Source organism: Prenolepis imparis, unplaced genomic scaffold (genome assembly GCF_030444845.1).
Source record: "Prenolepis imparis isolate NDT839.2.m4 unplaced genomic scaffold, iyPreImpa1.0 SCAF_8, whole genome shotgun sequence".
Taxonomy (NCBI): Eukaryota; Metazoa; Arthropoda; class Insecta; order Hymenoptera; family Formicidae; genus Prenolepis; species Prenolepis imparis.
In genome coordinates, this window is record NW_028141166.1 from 527721 (window position 1) to 554054 (window position 26334).

Below are 26334 nucleotides of genomic sequence, written 5' to 3' on the forward strand. Positions count from 1 at the left end.
TAATTTATATTATATACAGAGTATTGAGAACATAGTAAAATCTATAAGTAGAGATAAGTTAGGAAGTCCAGGTAAAAGAATTATTTTTGTTATTGAAAGCGAGGAAATAATGGAAAATTTTGAGATGATTAGAATAGAGCATTTACAAAAAATTGTTATGGAACTACCAAAAAAGAAAGGTGGAGGAGGGATTAACTAGTGATATACTTAAAGCAGTATTTTATGTAATAAAAGAGGAATTTATTGATATAATAAATAACTCTTTGAGGGAAGGTTGCTGTCCAGAAGGTTGGAAAACGTCTACGATAATACCGATTCCAAAAATAGAAAAAGCCAGAAAAGCAAGTGAATTTAGGCTTATTAATATGTTACCAATATTCGAGAAAGTATTAGAATTAGTAGTTAAAAAGCAAATTGAGGCGTATTTAGAAGATAACTGTATTATAACAGAACATCAGTCAGGTTTTAGAAAACAGTATTCGTGTGAAACAGCGATTCAAACAGTCATTGACGAATGGAAACTGGTAGTTAGTGAGGCAAAAATGGTGGGGGTAATTTTCATGGATCTCAAGCGAGCATTTGAAATGATAGATAGAGAAAGACTGTTAGAGAAATTATATCAATACGGAATTAGAGGAACAGCTTTAGAATGGTTAAGATCATATTTAAAGAATAAAACACAGCAGGTACGATTTAACAATGAATGGTCTACATTATTGGCCACAGAATATGGAGTACCACAGGGATCTGTATTAGGACCTTTGTTATTTATAATATATATAAACGATATAATTAAAGTCTGTCCGGAGGGATGTAGTATAAAAATGTTTGTAGACGATACGCTAGTGTATGTGACTGGAGAGAGTAGTGCGGAATTAGAAAGAAAAATGAATATGGCATTTGTTACAGTGGAAAGATGGATGAATACAAATAAGTTAAAAATGAACGCAGGGAAAACGAAATATATGATAGTTCGAAGTGTACGAAAAGAACTGAGAGGTAACATTACACTGAAATGTTCGGATGGAACGGATATAGAGCGTGTGGAAAGAATGAAATATCTAGGCATAATTATTGACGATAGGTTAAGATTTAAGGACCACTGTGATTATATGCTAAAGAAAATAGGGAAAAAAGTGAGTTTTTTAAATAGAATAGGTAACTACATATCGGCATACACTAGATGTATTATATATAAGTCAATCATAGCGCCTCACTTTGAGTATTGTGCGACGCTGTTAATTGATATGGGAGAAACACAACTGAATGAATTGCAAAAAGCGCAAAACCGGGCCATGAGGGTCATATTGCAATGTGATAGATATACCAAAGTGGAGAGTATGCTGCAAGCGCTGCAGTTTATGTCCATAAGACAGAGGCTGAATTATAATGTGTGTATATTTATCTTTAAGATTTTAAAGAATATGTTACCGGATCAATTAAGAAATAAGTTAACAATAGTGGGAAAAGAGAATGAAAGACAGACACGGCAAGCTGGGGACATTGTAGTACAGTTTCGTAGAACAACGAGTGCACAGAAGAGTATGTTTTATGAGGGAGTGAAAATGTACAATGCCTTACCAGCTGAAATAAGACGAATCGAAGAACTGGAAGCGTTTAAGCGAGAGTTAAAGGAGTATATTGTAATTAATGTAAATTAGACTTGTATTTTACAAATAGCTGAGAAAGCTAATAAATATCAATCAATCTCTCTCTCTCTCTCTCTCTCTCTCTCTCTCTCTCTCTCTCTCTCTCTCTCTCTCTCTCTCTCTCTCTCTCTCTCTCACACACACACACACACTCTCTCTCTCTCTCACTCTCTCTCTCTCTCTCTCTCACGAAACAGTACATGGGACATTCGTAAAGTTATATATCTTTGCCTATAAGAAAAAGAATGAAGTTGTTGAAACTGTGCATAATCTTTTTCTATGTATAAATTCTGCAAAGTTATAAATTTTTCTTAGCGATGCAAGCTGTCAGATACAATCAATGTAAAAATCAGCATTGTTTTTTTAGTTTCTATAAAAATAAAATTAATTTTTGTAAATTTTATTTCCAATAACTTTTTTTTAAATGATAATGTGTCGATGTTTACAATAATAGTATCTACTATCTGACATCTTGCATCGCTGAGAAAAAAGTGTAATTCTGAAAAATTTTATATGTAGAAAAAGACTAATAAATGTAATACAGTTTCAACTACTTCATTGTTTTTATAGGCAAAGATAGACTTTACAAAATATTATAAAACTAACCTTTTTTACGTTTTGCCCCGGTGCGGTCGACATCGGCATCGATGCCGGGGTCAGCGTCGGCATCGTCATCGATGCTGGGGTCGGCGTTAGCATCGCCGTCGGTGCCGGGGTCGGCGGCGGCAACACCATCGGTGCCGGGGTCGGCGTCGGCGTCGTCCTCTTCAGCATCGGACTCGCCCTGGGTGCCGGACTCGGCCTGGGCTTCGGCGTCGGGCTCGGTCGTGGCGATGTCGTCGACACCGCCTTTCGCCCTGCCTTCGCTTCGAGCTGCAATGAAAGATATATTATAACATTTATTTTATTATTAGGAAATGAGAGAGAGAGAGAGAGAGAGAGAGAGAGAGAGAGAGAGAAGAAATAGAAAATGCATACATTCAATTTCTACGGTCAAGACTGCATTACAAATGGTTTGGGTACTTTCCGATTCACGCATGATGCGCAAGAAGTGACAAAAAATCTAGTCACGTCACACATATAGAGTTTCTGTTGCTTCATGTGCATTATACGTGAATCGGAAAAAGTACCCTTTGAAACATCTATTTTGTTCTACATTCCAGAAGAATAAAGAAAGATAGAATGTTTTTTTTCGAAGCATTCATAGCGTAGCTTTTACCACAGCCTATAATTTATAAAGCGTAATGATTTACTTACGTCTCCCCATCTCGTTTTTTGGTTCTGCTTCCGGGCGACGGGCGACGAGCGACAGGCGACAGGCGACAGGCGACGGCTAAGAGATCACTGATTTCACTTTCGGCCAAAGATGCCAGTTCGTGTACGCTGGCAGCAGGCAGCCGCGTGTGGTGGGGATGGCGTAATAGCGTGAAACGGGCTTTACAGTCCGTCGGCTCGGAAAAAGGGAAACAGAAAATGTATCTGTCTTCCTCTAGTCGAAACGGCGGCTCATGTAAAGCCCGTTTCATGCTATTACGCCATCCCCACCACACGCGGCTGCCAGCGTACACGAACTGGCATCTTTGCTTTCGGCTTTCCTTTCGGTTCGCACACGTCAAGTCGTAGTGGTGGGGGTAGAGGGGAGATCGTGGCGTACCCCGTACGCGCGAGCTGGACGAGAAACTCGTGACTGGCACGTGCCAGTTGAGCACGTGCTCTCGATGCGCGGTTGTCACACTTGGGTCACTTTTTTTTTATAAATAAGATTTACGACTCAATCCATTTCAAACGTTTATACGAAAAAATGTCTGTTTTCAAGCGAGCTCGAGAATTTCGAGACATGTTTTTTTTTATCAGGCAGCCTAAGAATAGAAATAAATAAATATATATATATATATATATATATATATATATATACAATATATATGTATACGTATTATGTATGTATGTAAATATAAGAAATATATGACGCATACAGATGTATGTGTATAATACATATTATATAACTGGATATTATAATGTAACTTTCTAGTAAATTACAATCTAATACAGTTCAATTTTTTCCAATTGATATAATCGACGATTATATAACCCAGCAAACACAGAGATGTAACATATGTATATCTCTCAGAGTTATAACATGATGTATAATACCCAGCAAACACACATGTAACTGATATTTCCCGTTATATAACCAGAAAGTATCTGGAAAGTATCATTGATATGAAACTAATTTATGTATACAGGGTGTAACTAAACAAACGTATACGAAGCACACCATCAGGTGCAGGACAACAAACTAAATCAAAAAGTCTTGAGCCATTTTTTTATCTGAGTTTTATTTTTTACGCTATAAATTGTTAAAGTTTGCCAATCAGCGCGTGGCTATAACGGAAGGCAGCGTAGGCGCCGCCTACTAGGTGGGGAGCGCGGGATCGAGAGTAGCGAGACAAAGTGGGGCGAAGCGAATGTAGCATGTCTCTGCTCTTTTTTGTACGTTTTGCGTAGCTCTTAAAATTTGATTATTCTCGATACTCTCGGCAGTGTGGAATATTTAATTTTTCCATCTCGTTAGCTGTTTCCATATTTGTGTTTAGAAATACTTTTTCTTTGAGAAAGGTCACATGAGTTGTAGTCCGGAGATCGAGCAGGCCACGGACTAGTACTGAATCCTTCCCATCCTTGAGGAAAATTTTTATCGAAGTAATGTCGGATGATACTTTTGAATAAGATTCATTAAAATTAATATTAAAAGTGGTTCCGATAATTGGACTTAAATATTAAATTTATTTTAAGCGCAAAGTTTTTATTTTTAACATATTTAACAAAAAAAAAACTTTCTTGATGTATGAAAACATTATAATACATATGTATGTAGTAATGACTACTTTTATTAAGATTTTTAGTCTTGATGTGTGAACATGATATAAAAATTAAGCTCTGAGAGTAGAATACAGTATTGAAACTGAGATAGCGATTTTCACAATTTCGATAGATTCTATTAAACTACGCAATAAAATAATAATTATAAACATTTTTATAATAATAAAATAAAAATAAATAATAATATAAATTATAATAAAATTAAACATATTTATAATAATAAAATAAAAAGTAAATAATAATATAAATATAATAATAAAATAAAAATAAAGATTTGAAAATAAATATTTAATTTATAATAAATATAAATTTATAATAAAAAATAAATTTATAATAAAAATATAATAACGAAAAATGAAAACGAATAGATTATTGCAATGAAATTAAATATAATAGCGAAACATGAAAATGAATAGATTATTGCAATCTTGAACAAAGTGGGAGGAACTCATTTCGAACAATTTCTTTAATTTTAGTTAAATAATTATTTTGTTAACACATAAAAATTATTTTTATTATGAAAATATTTATTTAATTTTATAGCTGTTATTATGTCGCGGTCATATAAATAGAAGAAAAAAGTTCATCTAGCTAGAAATACGTAGGTAATAAATTATCGAGGCAATAAAAATGTCAATAACAAACAACAAATTCGCAACGGATACCGCACTGAGTCACAACTACCGACGTCGCAAAAGACATGCGCAAACTATTCACGTGACTTCCAAGGGCCAATCGATAGAACAATCGATGGCCTCGCGCATGTCAGGTCCGTGCCTAATCCGCGCGGATCGCGAGGCAGCCAATGGCTCTAGGCGCCCTTGCGTCACCTCAACAACTCAAATTTTACTGTAAATTCATTGGCGCGTGGTGACGTGAAGGGCTCCAGCACCAAAAGGATAAAAGACGCGCCGACAAAGGTTTTGGGGCCTTATCGCAGTATATCGCAGTCAAACCGCATATCGCATCTCCGCTTATTATTAAAACCGCAATTTCGTTGACGACCGCCGCTAACTATTGTACTTTGATTTTGATCACTCACTCTGAAACTTTATTAATTTCTTGTATTAGTTTTGTGCGTGTATAATTTTTGTAAATTAGTCAATTTAATTTGATTAAACGTTGATACATAAAAACCTGACTTATTTTCTACGCGAAGCGCATTCTCGAACATATTTTTGGTCCTTCGAGCCGGAGCGCGTCATCGCACCGGCACCCGCAAGTTCGTGAGCGTGACTTTTCGAGTGAAGTGAGTGTCCGCCAAATCCGAGTGCGAGCATCAATGATGGATGTAGCCACGCTGATCGATTCTCAACGCGAGATCCAAGTCCGCATCTCACGCTCGGTGGAGTACCTCAGGAAACTGGGCAACGCCAACATCACCGCCAGTGCCGTTACCACACGCACCAGGATCGTCGATCAGTTGTGGACGAAATTTGAGGCTCAACATGACCTCATTCGCGCGGCCCTGAAAGACAAATTTATTGAAAGCGACTATTTCAAATCAGAGCTGCATGAGGATACAGAGAACCTTTACGTGGCGCAGCGAAGTCTGCTGGATGGCTACGCCGAACTATTCCGGGAGCCGCTCGTGCGTCCAACTCACGATGTCGCATCGAAGTCCTCGCTGCCGCGCATCAAGGTACCACCGTTCTCGGGCACCTATGCTGACTGGCCATCCTTCCGAGATCTCTTCCTCTCCGTCGTCGGGAACAATGCGTCGATTTCCAACATCGAGCGTTTTCACCACCTCCGCTCAAGTGTGACAGGGCAGGCTGAAAAATTAATTCGATCATTGCCTGTCACCGGTGCTAATTATGATCGTGCTTGGGCAATGCTATGCAAACACTACGACAACAAGAGAGAGCTTATCCGATCCAACTTTGCCACGTTCATGGCCGTGCCAAAGATGAAGGGAGATACCGCTGATGAGCTGAGCCGTATTCACAACGCCGTCACCACCGCCGTCAACGCACAGGAGAGCATCGGTCGTCCAATCAACACTCACGGGATGGACCTCTTTAATCACCTGGTCGCTGAATTATTTGACTCTACCACTCACCTGGAGTGGGAGTCGTCCACGTCAGGGTCCGCAGAACCGCCACAACACGAGACACTTCTCGACTTCATTAGTCGACGGATTCTGACCCTCAACGCCGCACGACCAAAGGGTGTCCCCAAGAACTCAGGAGACGGGTCGCGGGCCGCCAAATCACACATTACGAAGCAAGGATCAACTTTACCACAATGCGCACTGTGCCACTAGAAACACGCACTGATGACGTGCCGCGACTTCAAGGCCAAGACCGCTGTCGAACGGAGAACGTTTGTTGAAACAAACAAGCTATGCTTCAACTGCCTGGGAAATCACTTTCTCTCACGATGCCAGTCGAAGAAGAACTGTCTGTCCTGCAACGCACGTCACCACACCATGCTGCACGGCGCACAATCAGCACCTTCACCGGCTTCGGCAACCACATCTGCCAACGCACTAGCCACTACACTGGCCACTAGGCATCAGAGTGACGATCGAAAAGCCATCCTCCTGGCAACTGCACGCGTGAATATCGCCGACCGACATGGATCGGCTCACGCCGTGCGAGCACTGATCGACCAAGGCTCCGAATTGTCCATCATATCGGAGACCCTGGCTCAACGACTGCGTCTGCCTCGATCCTATTCAGAGCTGTCTATCTTTGGCATCGGAGGAGCTCGTCCAGGGTCTACTCGCGGCAAGGTCACACTGAACATCAGCTCGAATGTGACCACCGCCAAGCTCTCTGTGGTGGCGTACGTGCTGCCGCGCCTCTCCATCGAACAAGGTCCCGCCTCCAGGGATAGACACTGCTGGCCTCACATTCAAGGTCTCCAGCTGGCCGACCCGCGCTTTCTGGACGACGACCCAGCGGAGCTACTCCTGGGAGCAGAAGTCTGCTCCCTCATCATCGAGGAAGGAGTGCGCAAGGGCGGACCGGAGATGCCAATCGTCCAGCGAACCATCCTTGGATGGATCCTGTCCGGGGGCTCCAACGTAGCAGCAACCGACGGTCCTCGTCGCACGTTCCAGTGCACCGCCGACCACGACCTAACCGACCTGGTTCGACGATTCTGGGAGCAGGAGAGAGAGCCGACATCAATCGCCCCGCTCACCCCTGACGAGGACAGATGCGAGGAGCTCTTCGTGCGTACTTGCAAACGCACGGCCGCAGGAAGATACATGGTAAGACTGCCATTTTCATCACCGCCAACGACGCTCAAGGAAACTCGTCTGCCATCGGAACGCCTCTTGAGAGCAATGGAGCGGAAGGGCCGCCAAGATCGTTGCTTTGGTGACCTTTACCGAGAATTCATGCGGGAGTATGAGAACCTGCAACACATGGAGATAGTCAGCACGCCGACAACCACTTCCAGTCTCAAGTGCTACTTACCACACCACGGGGTCCTCAAGGAATCGAGCACCACCACGAAGCTCAGGGTCGTGTTCAACGGGTCTCAACGCACACGGTCCGGCGACTCCCTGAATTCCCATCTTCTCACTGGTGCAAACCTCCTACCAGCACTCGCCGATGTGTTACTTCGATGGCGGTGGCACCGGTACGCCTTCGTCACGGACATCGAGAAAATGTACCGCCAAATTCTTGTTCATCCCGAGGACTGTCGCTTCCAGATTATATTGTGGCGCCACAACGACGCTGACGACATCCACGAATACGAGCTGAAGACGGTGACGTACGGACTGGCGTGTGCACCGTTCCTCGCCATCAGAACGTTGCGACACCTCGCAACAGATGAAGAGGCACGTTTTCCTCACGGTGTCAGAGCACTACGTCGTGATTGTTACGTCGACGACGTGGTCACTGGTGCGGACAATCTAGCGGACGCAGTCAACCTTCAGACGGAGTTGCGCAATCTCTGCATGGCGGGCGGATTTCCGTTGAGAAAGTGGGCCTCGAACAACGAAGAAGTCCTCAGGGGAATCCCGCAAGACCATCGACTCCCACGCTCATCGCATTCATGGGAAGTTGAGGGCCACTCCACTCTGGTCTTCGGTGGCATCCTCAAGACGACTGGTTCTCCGTCGTTATACACCCGCGCACCATCATCGACTTCACAAAAAGACGGGTCCTCGCCGAGACTGCACGACTCTTCGATCCGATGGGCTGGCTCGCGCCTGTCGTGATCCGAGCCAAAATCCTGATCCAGACGACGTGGCTTCAGCAACTGGCTTGGGACACTCCACTACCTGACAAGGATGCGCAACGCTGGCAACAATTATTGAGCCAGCTTCCTCTTCTCGACCACATACGTGTGGCCCGTTGGCTCGGCACTGGACTCGACCGCTCAAATCTGCAGCTTCACGGCTTCGCCGACGCATCAGAGCGAGGATATGCCGCTGTTGTCTACCTCCGCTGCACTGAAAAGAACGAAGCGTCAGTCAAAATGTTGATGGCGAAGTGCAAGGTCGCACCGGTCAAGCAAGTTTCGTTGCCTCGACTTGAACTCTGCGCCGCCACTTTACTTACCAGCCTCACACTACATGTTCGCAACACTCTCGATCTTGCAGCTACACCGATACATCTATGGTCCGATTCGAAGGTCACGCTCCATTGGATCCACGGGCACGCCTCACGCTGGAAGACCTTCGTCGCCAACAGGGTGGCGCACATCCAGACGCAACTCCCAGACGCTCAGTGGAGACACGTGGCCGGGAAGGACAACCCTGCGGACTGCGCATCACGAGGCATTACTCCTAGCGAACTGCTCAACCACTCGTTGTGGTGGACGGGACCTACCTGGCTAGTCAAGGGAGAGGTTGCTTGGCCCAGCTCAGAAATAGAGGTTCCAGCGGATGATCTTCCGGAACAGCGAGCCACCAGCTTAGCGACCAAGGGACACATCGCCGTCGAACCGGAACTCCTCCTGCGATTCCCAACGCTGCATCGTCTGCTGCGAGTCACAGCCTGGTGTTGTCGCTGGATCACCATTGAGAAGCATCGTGTCACCCCCGGTCTGCCGCTGCACCCGGACGAGTTGGATGCCGCACTGTTTCGTTGGCTTCGAGTGGTGCAACCTCTTCATTTCCCAGACGAGATAGCTGCTGTCAAGGCTGGACGCACCTGTCCACCACGTAGTTCACTGGCAAGGTTGAGTCCACTCCTTGACGATCAAGGTATACTGCGGGTAGGAGGACGTCTCAAACACGCACTGCTGCCGCATGATGAAAAGCACCCGATGATAATCCCGCCGACCTCCTGGTCCTCGACTCTTGATTGAATCCTGCCACCGTCGGACTCTGCACGGAGGTGTACAGCTGACGCTCGGCCTGCTCCGGCTTCGTTTCTGGGTGCCACGTGGGAGGACCGTCGTCAAGCAGCAGCTGCACCGCTGTGTGACCTGCACTCGGTGGAGAGCAACCACACCACAACCTCCTATGGGCAACCTCCCTCGCGACAGGGTGACACCAACTCGGCCATTCCTCAGCACCGGTCTGGATTACGCGGGCCCGATCCTCATCCGGACCAGCAAGGGCCGTGGACAGCGCGCTCACAAGGGATACGTAGCTGTCTTCATCTGTTTTTGGTCGAAGGCCATTCATCTTGAAGTTGTTTCAGATTACTCTTCTGAGGCCTTCATCGCCGCCCTCCATCGTTTCGTTTCCCGCCGAGGACTGTGCACCGACCTGTATAGCGACTGCGGCACAACGTTCATCGGGGCAGACCGCACGTTGCGCGAGCTCTTCAACGCATCGTCAGCCGAAGGTCGCGGCATCGCCCTCGCTGCCACTGCTCAAGGAATCCGTTGGCATTTCAACCCGCCAGCGGCACCGCACTTCGGTGGTCTGTGGGAGGCCGCCGTGAAGTCGACCAAGTTTCACCTCCGTCGGGTGATCGGGGAGACCACCCTCACATTCGAGGAGTTGACCACTCTCCTCACCCAAATCGAGGCCTGTCTTAATTCACGTCCGTTGCAGGCACTCTCAGACGACCCTGACGACGTCTCGGCACTGACACCCGGTCACTTTCTCATCGGGGCGCCACTTCTCGCTGTGCCCGAGCCCGCGATGACCGGTCAACGTGAAAGCACATTATCCCGATGGCGTCATTTGCAACTGATGCGAGAACACTTTTGGAATCGATGGTCCAGTGAATACATCCACGGACTAACCACACGACCCAAGTGGCTCAAGGACGCGATCGCACCCCGTGTCGGCGATCTCTGCCTCATACGCTCCGAGCTCACTCCTCCGAGCCGATGGCCGCTTGCCCGAGTAACGAAGCTGCATCCCGGAGACGACGGCATTCTGCGCGTGGTCACCGTCCGGACCTCTACCTCCGAGCTCGTGCGCCCACTCGTAAAAATCGTGTTGCTTCCCGGCGTTGAAGCAGAAATCGCGACCACCGACACTTGACACCACACATCACACACTCAACACACCGCACTCACTATCTCACTCACACTGCACATCCACATCACTAGACACCATATCGGAACGCATTGCATTCGGCACTAATTGTTGCACACGGCCACTGTAACCCGTATTCATTACCGACACGTGGGCTACACACCGCGAATCAGCTGATTCAACGTGACACGCGATCACCACGTGTGTCGTAACACGCAGCCGCGCCGCTATCGTCAACGACCAATACGGTGCGACTCGCGACCGGACATTAGTAGCGTCCTATTTTGTCACGACGTGACAAGGCGGGCGGGATGTTCAAGATTGCAATAATCTATTCATTTTCATGTTTCGCTATTATATTTAATTTCATTGCAATAATCTATTCGTTTTCATTTTTCGTTATTATATTTAATTTTATAGCTGTTATTATGTCGCGGTCATATAAATAGAAGAAAAAAGTTCATCTAGCTAGAAATACGTAGGTAATAAATTATCGAGGCAATAAAAATGTCAATAACAAACAACAAATTCGCAACGGATACCGCACTGAGTCACAACTACCGACGTCGCAAAAGACATGCGCAAACTATTCACGTGACTTCCAAGGGCCAATCGATAGAACAATCGATGGCCTCGCGCATGTCAGGTCCGTGCCTAATCCGCGCGGATCGCGAGGCAGCCAATGGCTCTAGGCGCCCTTGCGTCACCTCAACAACTCAAATTTTACTGTAAATTCATTGGCGCGTGGTGACGTGAAGGGCTCCAGCACCAAAAGGATAAAAGACGCGCCGACAAAAGTTTTGGGGCCTTATCGCAGTATATCGCAGTCAAACCGCATATCGCATCTCCGCTTATTATTAAAACCGCAATTTCGTTGACGACCGCCGCTAACTATTGTACTTTGATTTTGATCACTCACTCTGAAACTTTATTAATTTCTTGTATTAGTTTTGTGCGTGTATAATTTTTATAAATTAGTCAATTTAATTTGATTAAACGTTGATACATAAAAACCTGACTTATTTTCTACGCGAAGCGCGTTCTCGAACACACTTCGATACATATTTCTGCTCTTTTTTGTACGTCTTGCGTAGCTTTTTGTATATGATGATTTTCAATTCTTTGAACAGTGTGGAACACCAATTCTTCCATTTCGTCTGCGGTTTCGATGTTGTTATTTAAAAACACTTTTTCTTTAATCGCTCCCCAAAGATAAAAATCACATGGGTTGAAGTTCGGAGATCGAGCAGGCCACGGAGTTATTGAACCTTCTCCAAACCATTCTTGTGGAAAATTTTCATTAAGATAACGGCGGATGATACCTTTGAATAAGATTCATTGATATTAATACTAAAAGTGATTCAATAGATAATTAGACTTAAATAACTTCTAAGTGCAAATTGTATGTTTTTACTTTTAACATATTTAATAAAATTTTCTTTATGAAAACAAATTATACACAATACACATGTATGTAATAAATACTGTTATTAAAATTTTTAGTGTTGATGAAGCACGATATAAAAATTAACCTTTAAGGATAGACTATAATATTGAATCTGAGATAGCAATCCTAACTAATTTTGATAGATTCTTCTAAACTGTATGCAATAAACATTTTTATAGTAAAAATGTCTTACGTGCAGAATGGGCAGGTGCGCCATCATGCATGAATATCATAGCTCGTCTATTTAATGCTACATCTTCCAAATTATTCTCTGCCGGCATTAATAAATCTGGCAGATCATTTCGCAATGTTATGTTAAATATGTTAAAAATAAAATCATACTTTGCGCTTAAAATAAATTTAATATTTAAGTTCAATTATCGGAACCACTTTTAATATTAATTTCAATGAATCTTATTCAAAAGTATCATCCGACATTACTTCGATAAAAATTTTCCTCAAGGATGGGAAGGATTCAGTACTAGTCCGTGGCCTGCTCGATCTCCGGACTACAACTCATGTGACCTTTCTCTTCAAAGAAAAAGTATTTCTAAACACAAATATGGAGACAGCTAACGAGATGGAAAAATTAAATATTCCACACTGCCGAGAGTATCGAGAATAATCAAATTTTAAGAGCTACGCAAAACGTACAAAAAAGAGCAGAGACATGCTATATTCGCTTCGCCCCACTTTGTTTCGCTACTCTCCGATCCCGCGCTCCCCACCCAGTAGGCGGCGCCTACGCTGCCTTCCGTTGTAGCCACGCGCTGATTGGCAAACTTTAACAATTTATAGCGTAAAAAATAAAGCTCAGATAAAAAAATGGCTCAGGACTTTTCGATTTAGTTTGTTGTCCTACACCTGATGGTGTGCTTCGTATACGTTTGTTTAGTTACACCCTGTATAATACATAAATGTGCTTTTGCAAATTTTAATATATATGTAAAAATAGCATTTATAAAAGATACATAATTATACTACTATCTGATACGTATCATTATCTGTGAAACGATATTATGTAGTATAGTAGCATGATTATGTAACATAAATATAATATTTACATTATATAGATATATCTCTCATATATCAGAGAAGTACTTTTGTTGCTGACATTTAGCAGTACATGTAATATACATGTATGTTACTTATTATATAACTATGTAACTATGATACATTATGTTATAACAAAAGTACTTCTCTGATATATCAGAGATATATATCTATATAATGTAAATATTATATTTATGTTACATAATCATGCTACTATACTACATAATATCGTTTCACAGATAATGATACGTATCAGATAATAGTATAATTATGTATCTTTTATATGCTATTTTTACATATATGAAATGTAAAGCAAAAGCACATTTATGTATTATATACATAAATTAGTTATACATATCAATGATACTTTCCAGATACTTTCTGGTTATATAACGGGAAATATCAGTTACATGCGTGTGTTTGCTGGGAATAATAATGTATTATTTATATAAATATATATATGTTTGATTATATAAATAAGTATTTATATAAATATAACTACATATATGTAATAGATATTTATAACCGCAATACGCTCACACATATGAACAATTGTGTTGAACATGTAATAAAGGCAGACACACATATAATATACTGTTATCTATGCGCTTCGCTTCGATACTTTTTGATATGCGTGCGAAGCGATAGAATAATAGAAATATATGATGTTGTCTTTTCAATATATCGAACACAATTTTTATTCGCTTTTTTTATTGCCCTGTAACATGCATAACGCTGTCGGTATGGCAGATCGACAATTTTAGTTCCGCTCAGATGAGGGCGCAAATCTGTCGGAGTTCGGCCATCCGACTAGGATCCCCTTAAGTTGTGGCGCAATTGTCTGTATAGAAAATATGGCTTATTGCACAAAACAGAATGTTCCTGTAATTATTGGTCACGAATTCTTGGAAAAGGAAGATCTGTTTAATGTTCTCTGTTCATCTTCCCCTTGCTTGATATTTATTCTGTTCATTCTTTATCTGATTTGAAATCATGGCCACTTCAAAACATCGTTAAAAAATATGTTAAATTGCCAAACAAAAATGAGAAATTTGCCGTTTTTCCTCTGATGCATTCCAACGGTTAAAATCTTATTCATTTCTACACAGAATGGCCGACAAGAATAAAACATATCTAGTTGTTGAATTCAAAAATGAACTTCAAATAATATCCACGACTTGGTTTACCAGTGATTTAAAAAGAGCTAAATGGCTTAATTGTTACATAACTTACAATAAATACGACAAAGCAGTAAAATGTATGAAAGAACTCAATCAACTTGGGAGGAGCATCCTATTATAAAAATTTTTGCAACATGTAATATTTTTTATTTTTTTGTGATTTATTTTCTATATGTAGCATATATACATATTTTGATTTTGTTTACTGTTACGAAAAATGGCGATGCTTATAACAATATATTTTTTAGGTGACTATATGCAGTGGCACGAACCAAATTAAAGCTAGCCGAGTAGTTATCAGATGTAAATACATGCTCTGACGGAGACAAATTTTTGAAAAAATCGCGAAAATTCAGAGCTGCTAAAACATATAAATCAAGCTCTAATGACGACAGTGAAGAGTCTAAAGCAGATGAAACAATAATTTCATCCCTTCCAAAATCTCCATGCAAGCAAACTAACATCAATAAAGGAAAAAAAAAACTCAAGCACAAAGGTAAGAATATAATTAGGCATTAGCAGCAAATGAGTTGGTCAATTTTCTAAATATAATATCTAATAAGAATAAAGAATAAAGAATCAAGTTTTATTATTGAATGTAAAATAATTTTTTTTAAATAAAAATTGTTTTGTTTATCTATACCCGTCAAAAAAATTATCGCAACACGTAATTAATATCAAAATTTAGCATAAATTCAAATAAGCGTATCTCCGCGAAAAATTGTCGTATTTCAAAAATTTTTTTTTGTTATAAAGGGTAAAGTCTCTACTTTAAGGAACTTTCGTTCGATTTTGATTTTATTCTCTCCCCTTTTCTCCATCCCTTTAAAAGGAGGGACGTGTTTTTTTTTCAAAAAATTGCATTGTTTGACGAACTCTATGGAGTGTACTAAATTTTTTTCGCAAATATCATCATAACTATCGTAAAATATGGACTTTTCTCTACAAATTAAAAAAAAAATTGAATACCGTACGATTATTTTTCGCGAAGTTACAGCATATCAAAGTTACCTATGCATTTTTGCCTATGTATTCAATTACCGCCAACATTAGCATTATCCGATGGGCACTACGGGGAAGTTGCTGGTCGGATTTTGCCCGTCGTGTGTGTGTGTGTGTGTGTGTGTGTGTGTGTGTGTGTGTTGGGGCAGGGATATATGTTCGTATTTAAAATAGTGTATTTCTGCCTCGTCTTCGGATGATCTTTTATGGGAAGATGGCTGTATGATTTTGAAAGACTACCAACCAATTTCCAGCAATTGGAAGCAGCCCTACATCGAATATGGTTCGAAATTCTGCAAGCCACAATTAGAGCCTGCATTAATATGCGTGAGCGCCTGCAAGAGTGTGTCTCTTTCTACGTGCACCTTTACCTCCACTCCTTAAATAAAGGTAAACGCTTGGTCTAGATATACTATGTCTGTGTGTTTCTCTCTTTAACCCCCTCCGGACAAGGTCTGCTTTATATATTACCAGTCCATATCTATAAGGTCTATGATATACACACACACATATACACGCATTAATGTATTTTTTATATGTATGTAGGATCTGATTTTGAACGCTATGTCGTTCAAAAATTCCTGCATCTGGAAATTAAAATAAGTAATGTCACAAAACGACAAAAACAAATTTTAGACAAGATGTCTAATACAGTACAGCCAGAAGAAAAAGAGGAAAAAATTGACATTTTTCAAGATTTGCCTTTGAAAAGTGAAAATGAGTTACAAGCTATGGAAAGAAAACTTGGCAATAATACATCTTATCGGAATGAAATGGTAAATATAACAACACACATACACATTAAAATGTTTTTTTAAAGAAGGACAATTAGTAATAGTTTACGATTGCAGTTTAAGAATTGTAGATCCTAAATTGATATCACTTGTTTAATTAGGGACGTCTAAGTGACTTCCAAAGAATAATTAAAACAGCTATACTTTCAATTGTTCATATTTGAAACATAGTATAATAATAATTTCAAATTATTCTAGATCAAACAATTAGCACGATTAACAGGGCAAGATATTAAACATTCTTGCTTATGTTTAATGAGACAAATAGTCTCAAACGAAGTTGCAGTGCTATTCAGCTGACACAATGCTGAAAAAAAATTTTTTTTTCAAAATTGAGCTTGTGCCAAGTAATTCTTAGTAAATAAAATATTTAAAAAAAATTTTTTTTTAATTTTATTAATTTTAAATGCTAAAATTCTTTCCGAATTTGTAAGATATATTTGTAAATATTTGTATCTTCTTCTGCATACAACGTCGTGTTCGACGTGTAGTGACTTCTGAAGAAAGAAATTCATATACATGTGTTTGGGCATGTGGATTGTACACATGTATATGGGACCTACAGTTTAACGCCGGTTCCGAACGGCCAATGATGTTTTTGTTTACATTCTTAGAGAAGTTCTCATGGCAAGGTGTACTCTCAGTGGTTTGCCATTGCCTTCCGAGAGGAGAACGAGCGAATGTACTTTTTGGTCTTACCGGGGATCGAACCCGGGACCTTCGGCTCTATAGACTATGTTTGCCCTCTATAGACCACGCTCGCCCCATTTGTACTATATATTTATTAAATTTATGAAATTATTTATATGTGTAATAATATATTATTATTAAAGCTCCTGGCTGCTCATCGACCATGTTGGAATTGTGACGTCAGAGGCGAGAAAATAAACGCTAAAAATTCATTTTTAAATAAAAAAATATTTCGATGAAACAGCACTTTAGATGGCCTTAGCACACTTTAAAAATCGAAAACTATCCTTTTCTCTTTATAATCAATCAACAGTTGTAAAATGATTGTAATATGAGGCCTATCTGTCTAGTCTTTGCAATCATTCTGCATAACAGTTTGATCACAATCACGATCATTTTACGGTTGTGGATTGACTGTCAAGGGAAAAGAATAGTTAAGTATTTTAAAAGTGTGCTAAAGCCATCTAAAGTAGTGTTTTATCGAAATATCTTTTCATTTAAAAATGGAATCTAAGAATTTTCAGCGTGTGCTTTCTCACCTCTAATATCACATCTAACATGACCACGACGACAGGAACCTTAACATTCTTCAACTATTCGTCACATTTATATACATGCATTAGACATATATTTATTAATTTAATAATTTAATTTAATAATCATAATATTAAAAACTTGTAGTGATATATAGATATTTCTTGTATTAATTATTCGAAATAATAAAGAGATATAAAAATTTGTTGTTTTACAGGTGTTATAAGAAACGCACATGCATCTGTGAAGGATGAACAAATTTCTAATCCCATAAAAATATGATTAGCACATGCCAAAAAACGCATGGATCGAAATAAAGAAAAAGAAAGAGAAAGAAACCAAAGAGGTCAAGTTCGAAGCAACGAACTTAAAGAAACTGAAAAACCCGAAGAACGTCATTGAATATAAAACATTCCTGTTTTTTTTGAGGTTGCTTTTCATAAAAAAAAGTGCCGTCGAGGTTCTACTTAATGCTTGATTTATTTTCAATATTTTTTTTATTTTGTCAAAGATGGAAAATAAATAAATAAAATAAAATGTGCCTCTGCTTCATATATAACATTTTTTAATTTTAATATTTATTTTACATTTCAATGAGATTAATATTTATTTTACATTTCAATGAGATTAATATTTATTTTACATTTCAATGAGATTAATATTTATTTTACATTTCAATGAGATTAATATTTATTTTACATTTCAATGAGATTTATTTATAAGTAAATAAAAATAATATTTAATTAAAGAAGAAAAAATAAAATTAATAAAAAGAATTTTCGACTTTTTCAATTTTTTTATACTCTACAAAAATAAAAAATAGAAACAGAAAGAAGATGCAATTATGAATAAATATTTTACATATTTTAACTATAATTTTTTTCTAATGAAAAATTTTTATTGTTTTATAATAAGTATTATAATTATATCAAATGTATATAATAATAATGAAACGATTAGTTATGTAATTTTCTTATTTTCTCTCCAGCAGTTATACAGCGCGCGAATTTAATTACCACTAGTTCTGGTATATATATATACAGGGTGTCTCAGACCACCCGTATCACCCTATTATATCGAAAACTGAGCGCGGCAGACAAAAATGTTTCAGACAAAAGTTGTAGGGCTTCAAGTAATGCATTACATAGTAATATTAGTATGACCTTGAAGAGTGTTGTCAAGGTCATATAAAAATGACCTTGAAATTTTTAAATGGAGGTACCTATATTTCATTCCATATTCTTGTAGCTTATCTCAAGAGCTTTTCAAAACACTATATGTAAGTCTCTTTTTATTAAATAGTTTTCGAGTTATGGAGCTTGAAAGTTACAGTACCGCCGGCGTTAGCATTACTCAAAGTCTATCGCGCGGAGGTTGCCCGGTCGGATTTACATTTCTTTTGTATGTGCGCGCGCGTATGTCTGTGTGTCTGTGTGTGTGTGTGTAAATGTATGGCTAGATGCTACATGTGATTAGGCCTGATGTTCGAAATGTTTACCGTTTACTTCAATACAAGCACGTATTCTTTTCTTGAAATTATTTGTTGCATAAAGAATTTCATCGGCATCTAAAGAACGAATAGCGTCGCGTATTCTATGAATCATATTATCTCTTGTCGTTGGGGGTTCGCAGTATACCAGATCTTTTACTCTTCCCCACAAATAGTAATCGAGAACACTGAGGTCCAGTGATCGTGCTGGCCAATGATGTGGGCCATATTTGCCTATCCATTTGTTTGGAAACATATTGTTCAATCGTTGACGAGCAACTATAGATGTATGCGCTGGGCATCCATCTTGCTGAAAAAACATGTTTAGGCGTAATTGTAGAGGAATATTTTCAAGCAAAAGCGGAAGATTATTTTCAATGAAATTGGCATATCGAGCACCGTTTAAGTCCTCTTCAAAGAAAAACGGTCCAACGACATGTTTTTCAATAATTCCGCACCAAACATTGACTTTCCAAACATGTTGATGGTCAATTTCTCGGAACCAATGAGGATTTTCTTGTGCCCAATAACGACAGTTCCAAGTATTTACAGACCCGTCACTTTTAAATGTGCTTTCATCAGAAAATAAAATTTTCTGATGAAAGTTTTGTGGTTGTTGACGTATCCAATTGCAAAATTCAAGTCTGTTTCTAAAATCGACAATCGTCAATGCTTGGTGAAGACTCATCCTGTACGGATGCAGCTTGTTTTCATGAAAAATCCGGTGGATCGTGGCACGACTAATACCAGAATCTCTTTCTCTACGCCTTAATGAATCGTGGGGATACAATTGAGCAGATGCAAGAATTTCTGGCGTCCTTTCCTCTATAACTGGGCGTCGAATTTGTCTACCTTTATTGTGATCAGGTTGAATAATGCCTTTATTAATAATTCGTTTACTTAAGCGAGAAAAAACATTGTATGAGTGAGGAACGCGATCTGGGTATCGTTCTCGCCACAATCTTGCAGCTGCTCTAAATTGACCACCACATTTATCTAAAATAAGCATCATATCCGAAGCTTCTGCGTTTGAATACGACATAGCTGATTAATGAGAATTTCGTTACGTGCTTTTCTGCAAGAGAAGATCATTTTTCTTCGCTGGAGAGCCTGTTAATAATTCCGCTTAAGTGAATTTTATGTACGGATTAATTGTTACGCCATGCGCCGCCTAGCGGTGCTTTTTGCCGATGAAATTCTTTATGCAACAAATAATTTCAAGAAAAGAATACGTGCTTGTATTGAAGTAAACGGTAAACATTTCGAACATCAGGCCTAATCACATGTAGCATCTAGCCATACATTTACACACACACACACAGACACACAGACATACGCGCGCGCACATACAAAAGAAATGTAAATCCGACCGGGCAACCTCCGCGCGATAGACTTTGAGTAATGCTAACGCCGGCGGTACTGTAACTTTCAAGCTCCATAACTCGAAAACTATTTAATAAAAAGAGACTTACATATAGTGTTTTGAAAAGCTCTTGAGATAAGCTACAAGAATATGGAATGAAATATAGGTACTTCCATTTAAAAATTTCAAGGTCATTTTTATATGACCTTGACAACACTCTTCAAGGTCATACTAATATTACTATGTAATGCATTACTTGAAGCCCTACAACTTTTGTCTGAAACATTTTTGTCTGCCGCGCTCAGTTTTCGATATAATAGGGTGATACGGGTGGTCTGAGACACCCTGTATATATATATATGTATATATATATATATATGTATATGTGTATATATATATATATATATGTATATGTGTATATATATATATATATATATATATATATATATGATAGCTCATTTAAAAAGAGTCCCGCAACATAAAAAGCCGCGTTGCAAATTAGATGAGACGTTGTTTACAACAAGTCAGAGTGGAGATAGAAAAGTGTTTTTTCACATTGAGCATTATTTTCCAGTTGACAAAACTAGTTTCTTTTTTGTAAAACATATAACATTTTTCTATATAAATGTGTACATTAATGTCTAATGAAAGTTTTAATTTTGATTTTAATAAAAATATGACGCATGTTTCGACTTCTCGTAGACCGACTCTTATATACTAATGTGTCTGCTTGTTTTTAGGTGAGGATATGGCAGTAGCAATAATATAAAAGTGTAGTTCTATATATCGTTGCAAATACAAGATTTTCTACTTTTGAAGTGCTATAATGGTGCAGCAAACTAGTGCTTTGAAAGAGTATGACAGAAAATCATTTTTTCTACAAATTGATTGAAATTAATTTTATTACCGGGGATACGTATATTTTCGACGCAAGTGAAGGGATAAGTCTGATAAGAGGATATTTTCAAAAAGTTTGTATTATATCATTGTAAATTGTTAAATAATTTACTGTAATTTAATTAAATAATAATTAATATATTTCTATTTTCAGATTCTTGTTGATTCTCCCTCTATGATGAATTACAATTGTACTAAAAGAGGATGCTATATCTACATATTTCAATCTATGATTTAAAATATTTGCCATGGATTGATGCGATGAATAATAAAACAACTGTATATTTATACATTATTTGTATGCTCTTCGCGAGCATGCTATAGTTTTGTAAAACTTCTCATTTGTAAAAAAATTCTTATATTAATAAAAACATTAATTTATAATAATAAATAAGTGAAATAATTAAATTAATAACCTAACCTAACCCTAACCTAATCTATATATGTGAGCGCGTGCGCCTGGCTGCATATGTGTGCGTGCATAATGATCGACTAATAAAACATTTCCGTTTTTATCATTTCCTGAAACTGCCCTCAAGCTGTAGACATTCGCGGCGAAATTCTTTGGGAGAAAGTACCGCGGACATTCGAATGTTCGTAGTAAGTACTTCGTCATAATCTGAGAACAATCGCAGTACGTAATGCGATTGTTCTCAGATTATCGCATTATACTTTTGCGATAGTCTCAGATTGTTCTCAGAATCTATCTGTGCTGTTAGGGATATATACACATATATCGTAATAACATGTAAGTCAATAAAGTTTCTAATAGATTTAATCAAAAGTTCGCTTTGTATTATCTACAGAAATTAGATACTCGTGGAATCTCCAGGACATAACATCAAGAACATATAAAATTCATAAGAATTCAGGAAGATCAATCAAAAGGAAAACTGTTATTTCTGAAAATATAAATTATAAATATTATTATTAAATTAAATTTTTTAATTATTTAAAATTTAAATAATAAATTTTTATTTTTATAATAATTTATAATAAATTGAGAATATATATTATAATAATTAATTTAATAATTAATTAAAATAAATAATTAATTTTTAATTACAAAAATATATTTATATTTATATACAAATGTGAAATAATTTAATAATACAATTCTAATAATTCAATTATATACTTACTATGATAAATAATTTAAAGACAACATACGATACATAGGAACTCAAGAACAATTACGACAAATAAGAACTCGAGATTCACAGTCTAAGGGAAAACTTTATATAAGTATCTAATTCCTGAAATAATAAATCATAATGTTAATATTTATGTAATTAATTAATTTAAATTTAAATGGTAAATGTGCAGTATAACGCCCTCACCTCCGATTTTTCTGAAATTTTGTAAATTTGTTCATTTTTATGTGTAAAATATATTCTGACAATGAGAAGGAAAATTGTCGCTCATACCTCGTTTTTTTATTTCATTTCAAAGTTTTATGATGTCGGTAAGTAAGAAAACGTTAATTTACGGCTGCATAAGATACTGCGCATGCTTATTAATGTTATTATTTATTATTATTAATGAATAAAGTTATCTGCATATTACATATTTAAATTTTTATACAGGAAAAATTTATGTAAATATCTTACTAAAACAAAAATTTATATTTAAAATTGTATTTTAAAATTATAATAATTGCATTATTTACTTACTATTAATAAATAATTTGAATAATAATACACTCAATAAACACAGCTTATAACAGTACATACAATATTTAATACTTGCAACTTGTAATCTTTTATGAAATGTCAATAAGATGATAGCAATGACAGCTCAGTATAAAATAAAATAAAATGAATATCTTGAAATAAGTACGATAATTATGGCACGCCGTTTTACTTTTTAATAGCATAAATAATATTCCATTCAATATAAAAATTTCAAAAAATAATTGTCTTAAGAAAAATTGCGATTCTTATTAATAAATTAAAATTATGTCGGGGCATAATAAAAATTCGGAATTGTATTCATGTCCAAACATAATTTTAATTCATGGAATTATTATTATATCGCGACATAATTTTAATTCATCGAATTTTTATTATGTCGTGACATAATTTTAATTTATCGTATTATTATTATGTTTCGACAATTTTAATTCATCGAATTATTATTATGTCGCGACATAATTTTAATTCATAAATTGTTATTATACATCGCGAAAAAATGAAAATTCGATGAATTAAAATTATATAAGGACATAAAAATAATTCGGAATTATTATGTTGCGACATAATTTTAATTCATCGAATTTTTATTATGTCACGACATTAATTCGAGCTGATAATTTTTAATTCTATAATATTGGCAGCACTGGCTATTAAAAAATAAAACGGCGTGCCATACTACTCAGTGCTGCCAATATTGTAGAATAAAAAATCACCAGTTCAAATTAAAATTATGTCACGACATAATAAAAATTCGATGAATTAAAATTATGTCATGACATAATAAAAATTCGGAATTATTGTTATGTCCAAACATGATTTTAATTAACCCAATTATTATTATGTCGCAATATAATTTTAATTTATTGAATTATTATAATGTCCCAATAAAATTTTATTTTCATAAATTAATTTTATACATTCCTTCATAATTCTTGGAAATATTGAAAATAAAATAAAATAAAATTGCAATCTGTAGAAATGTATTAAATTATCTTTTTTTGCATAAAAATAATTTCACATAATAATTTTAAATACACACAATTCTAGATGATATAAAAAAGTAATTTGTATATTACTTCTAAATGTTAATAAAAATGTGCATATTTTAAATGCAATATAATATAAATTACAAAATATAAAAATAAGATATACTTGCAATATTTTGATAATGTATATTTTTAATGTGTGTATTAAAAAATTTGTTCTAATTTTTAATATTTATTTACAAAATAAAAATATTTTGTTTCTATGTAATAAAAATGAATTATATTTATGTCAGCACATAATAATAATGCCCTAAAACTTCTATCTTTACCTATGCTGTTAAGATAAAATTTACGTTCAATATCATTTTAAATAATTAATAAATTTTTATGTCTCTACATAATAATAATGTTTCCGAATAATTTCTTTATTAATTGAAAATCAGAAATTCAATTTTAGTTTTGTACTTAAAATGTTTGCTATTAAAAAGTAAAACGGCGTGCTATAGATAATTAAACATCTTTCAATGATATTAAGCAAAATTCACGTCTCACATCAAACATCTTAGATTTGTGACAGCTGTCAAACAGTGCGATCGTGTTTGAGACAGCTCCGTTTTTTATAACGCAGAATAACTCGGAAATAATAAAAGTTAGTGTTTGTCAAGAGGTTTCCTCGCGCGATTATTCGACATCGGGACAATCAATCAACATCGCGGATAAAGCGGTGACACGATCTTCGATATATGCGAGTATCGACTTTACATCTTCTTTTTAATAATGGATAAGGGCCGGTCTCAACCGGTGAAACCGGCCCTAAGGCTTGAAGTTAACAATATTTTGACATAAAATGTAAAATATCTTATAAAATATTTAGTTTTCGGTAATCTTATCTTAATACTTTTATGCTAGAATAATGAGACTAATTAATTGGTGTAAAGAAAGCACATAGTTGATTAAAAAAAACATTGTTGCAAATTACAAACTTTTTTTTAAAGCAATTATGTGTTTTTTTTACATCAATTGATTAATCTTATTATTCTGGCATAAAAGTATTAAGGTAAGATACAAAAACTCAATATTTTACAGAATATTTTACATTTTATATAAAAAAATTGATTAACTTTAAGCCTTATGACTCAAAAGGTACTTAAAAGAAAAATATTTTATTATAGTGTTTTGGAAAGCTCTTGAGATAAGCTACAAGAATATGCAATGAAAAATTATAAATTCCATTTAAAAAATTGAAGATAACCTTCACGTGATCTTCAAACGACTATCCAAAGTCAAATCTTTGCCACTATCTATGTCCTCCTTGAAGCCATACAAATTTTGTTTGAAACGTTTTTCCGTATCTTTCATTTTTTCGAGATATTTGCCTACGTCATTTAAAATGGGCTACCCTGTGTATAATTATATATATAATTTCGCATTTCAATAAAATATCTCAAATAAAGTTTATGTTAATAATGCACTCTGCATTAGCCTAAAATTCAATAAATAGTCAACAAACTAAGATAACAATATTACTCTTATGAATAAAAAGTTGTTTAAATGATAAACTTACAAGTTTGCTGTAGAATTGATAAGTATACGTTTACATAAAAAATTAAGTTCCTCCTAGAAATAGTAATAGTTGTTCCGTAAAATTCGCATAAAATAGCAAATGCATAAAACTGTGAAACTCCGAAAATATTGGTATTTGCAGTCTTGCGATTTTTTTTGGTTTTAATTTTATCATGTCTTTATTTGCATCAATGTGCCCAGTTGTATTAATATTTTTAATAAATATTAATATTCAGTTTTGTGAAGGTAATTGTTTAAGTTTTAAACTAACATTATTTTTATATTTACAAAAAGTAAGCTTTTCTTATTTACATTTCTAATAAAAAATAAATATAAAATTACACTTCACATTATATATAATATTATTTGAAGTTGAGGCCATGAATGGATAAAAGACACATATGCCAAAACATTGTTTCGAGAAAATCGACTTCAAAGTTTTTATTATAATATTACTCAATGAAAAATAATGCGATTAAAATCATTTTTTTTAAAGGTGTAGTAACATATCCTCTTTAAACGTTCTGAAAATAGAGATTATGATTTGAAGATGATATTTGTTTTTTCTTTATGAGCTTAAAAAAATTGATTTATATGCTTTTTCCATAAATAAGGTAAAATCGTGGTCTTTTTTTTAATTAAACATAATTAATTATTTTGTTTATAACTTTCTATATATTGTTTAAATAAATATTAAAATATTAATAGT

General features: G+C 36.6%; 7 protein-coding genes across 9 annotated transcripts in view; 6 read left to right on the forward strand and 1 right to left on the reverse strand.

Annotated features, from left to right (window-relative positions):
* The first annotated feature begins 5814 nt into the window (after positions 1–5814).
* Positions 5815–7022, forward strand: LOC145939858 (uncharacterized). Its single transcript, XM_083044477.1, has one exon. The coding sequence runs from the start codon at positions 5815–5817 to the stop codon at positions 6793–6795; it is 981 nt and encodes a 326-aa protein (XP_082900603.1). The 3' UTR covers positions 6796–7022.
* Positions 6808–8709, forward strand: LOC145939859 (uncharacterized). The gene has a single exon (XM_083044478.1). It carries the CDS (start codon positions 6808–6810, stop codon positions 8707–8709), a length of 1902 nt encoding a protein of 633 aa, XP_082900604.1.
* A 260-nt stretch (positions 8710–8969) lies between these two features.
* On the forward strand, positions 8970–9803 carry LOC145939860 (uncharacterized). Its single transcript, XM_083044480.1, has one exon. The coding sequence runs from the start codon at positions 8970–8972 to the stop codon at positions 9801–9803; it is 834 nt and encodes a 277-aa protein (XP_082900606.1).
* Positions 9804–9960: 157 nt separating this feature from the next.
* Positions 9961–10938, forward strand: LOC145939861 (uncharacterized). The gene has a single exon (XM_083044481.1). The coding sequence runs from the start codon at positions 9961–9963 to the stop codon at positions 10936–10938; it is 978 nt and encodes a 325-aa protein (XP_082900607.1).
* Positions 10939–15734: 4796 nt separating this feature from the next.
* Positions 15735–17926, forward strand: LOC145939530 (uncharacterized). Of its 2 annotated transcripts, none has more exons than XM_083043880.1 (3): positions 15735–16005; positions 16162–16391; positions 16608–16751. In XM_083043880.1, the coding sequence occupies exons 1-3, from the start codon at positions 15822–15824 to the stop codon at positions 16707–16709; spliced, it is 516 nt and encodes a 171-aa protein (XP_082900006.1). In that variant the 5' UTR covers positions 15735–15821; the 3' UTR covers positions 16710–16751. The 2 variants fall into 2 exon arrangements, with proteins under 2 accessions (XP_082900006.1, XP_082900007.1); XM_083043881.1 differs by lacking the exon at positions 16608–16751 and adding an exon at positions 17851–17926 and having other exon boundaries at positions 15737–16005.
* Positions 17927–19105: 1179 nt separating this feature from the next.
* Positions 19106–19995, reverse strand: LOC145939862 (uncharacterized). Its single transcript, XM_083044482.1, has one exon. The coding sequence runs from the start codon at positions 19808–19810 to the stop codon at positions 19106–19108; it is 705 nt and encodes a 234-aa protein (XP_082900608.1). The 5' UTR covers positions 19811–19995.
* Positions 19996–25708: 5713 nt separating this feature from the next.
* LOC145939355 (multicopper oxidase 3-like) overlaps positions 25709–26334 on the forward strand; it is a 174480-nt gene continuing 173854 nt past the window's right edge. For both annotated transcript variants that reach the window (XM_083043613.1, XM_083043614.1), the window contains exon 1: positions 25709–25871. In XM_083043613.1, the coding sequence (XP_082899739.1) occupies positions 25799–25871 (73 nt within the window). In that variant the 5' untranslated portion in view covers positions 25709–25798. The remainder of the gene's footprint in view (positions 25872–26334) is intronic.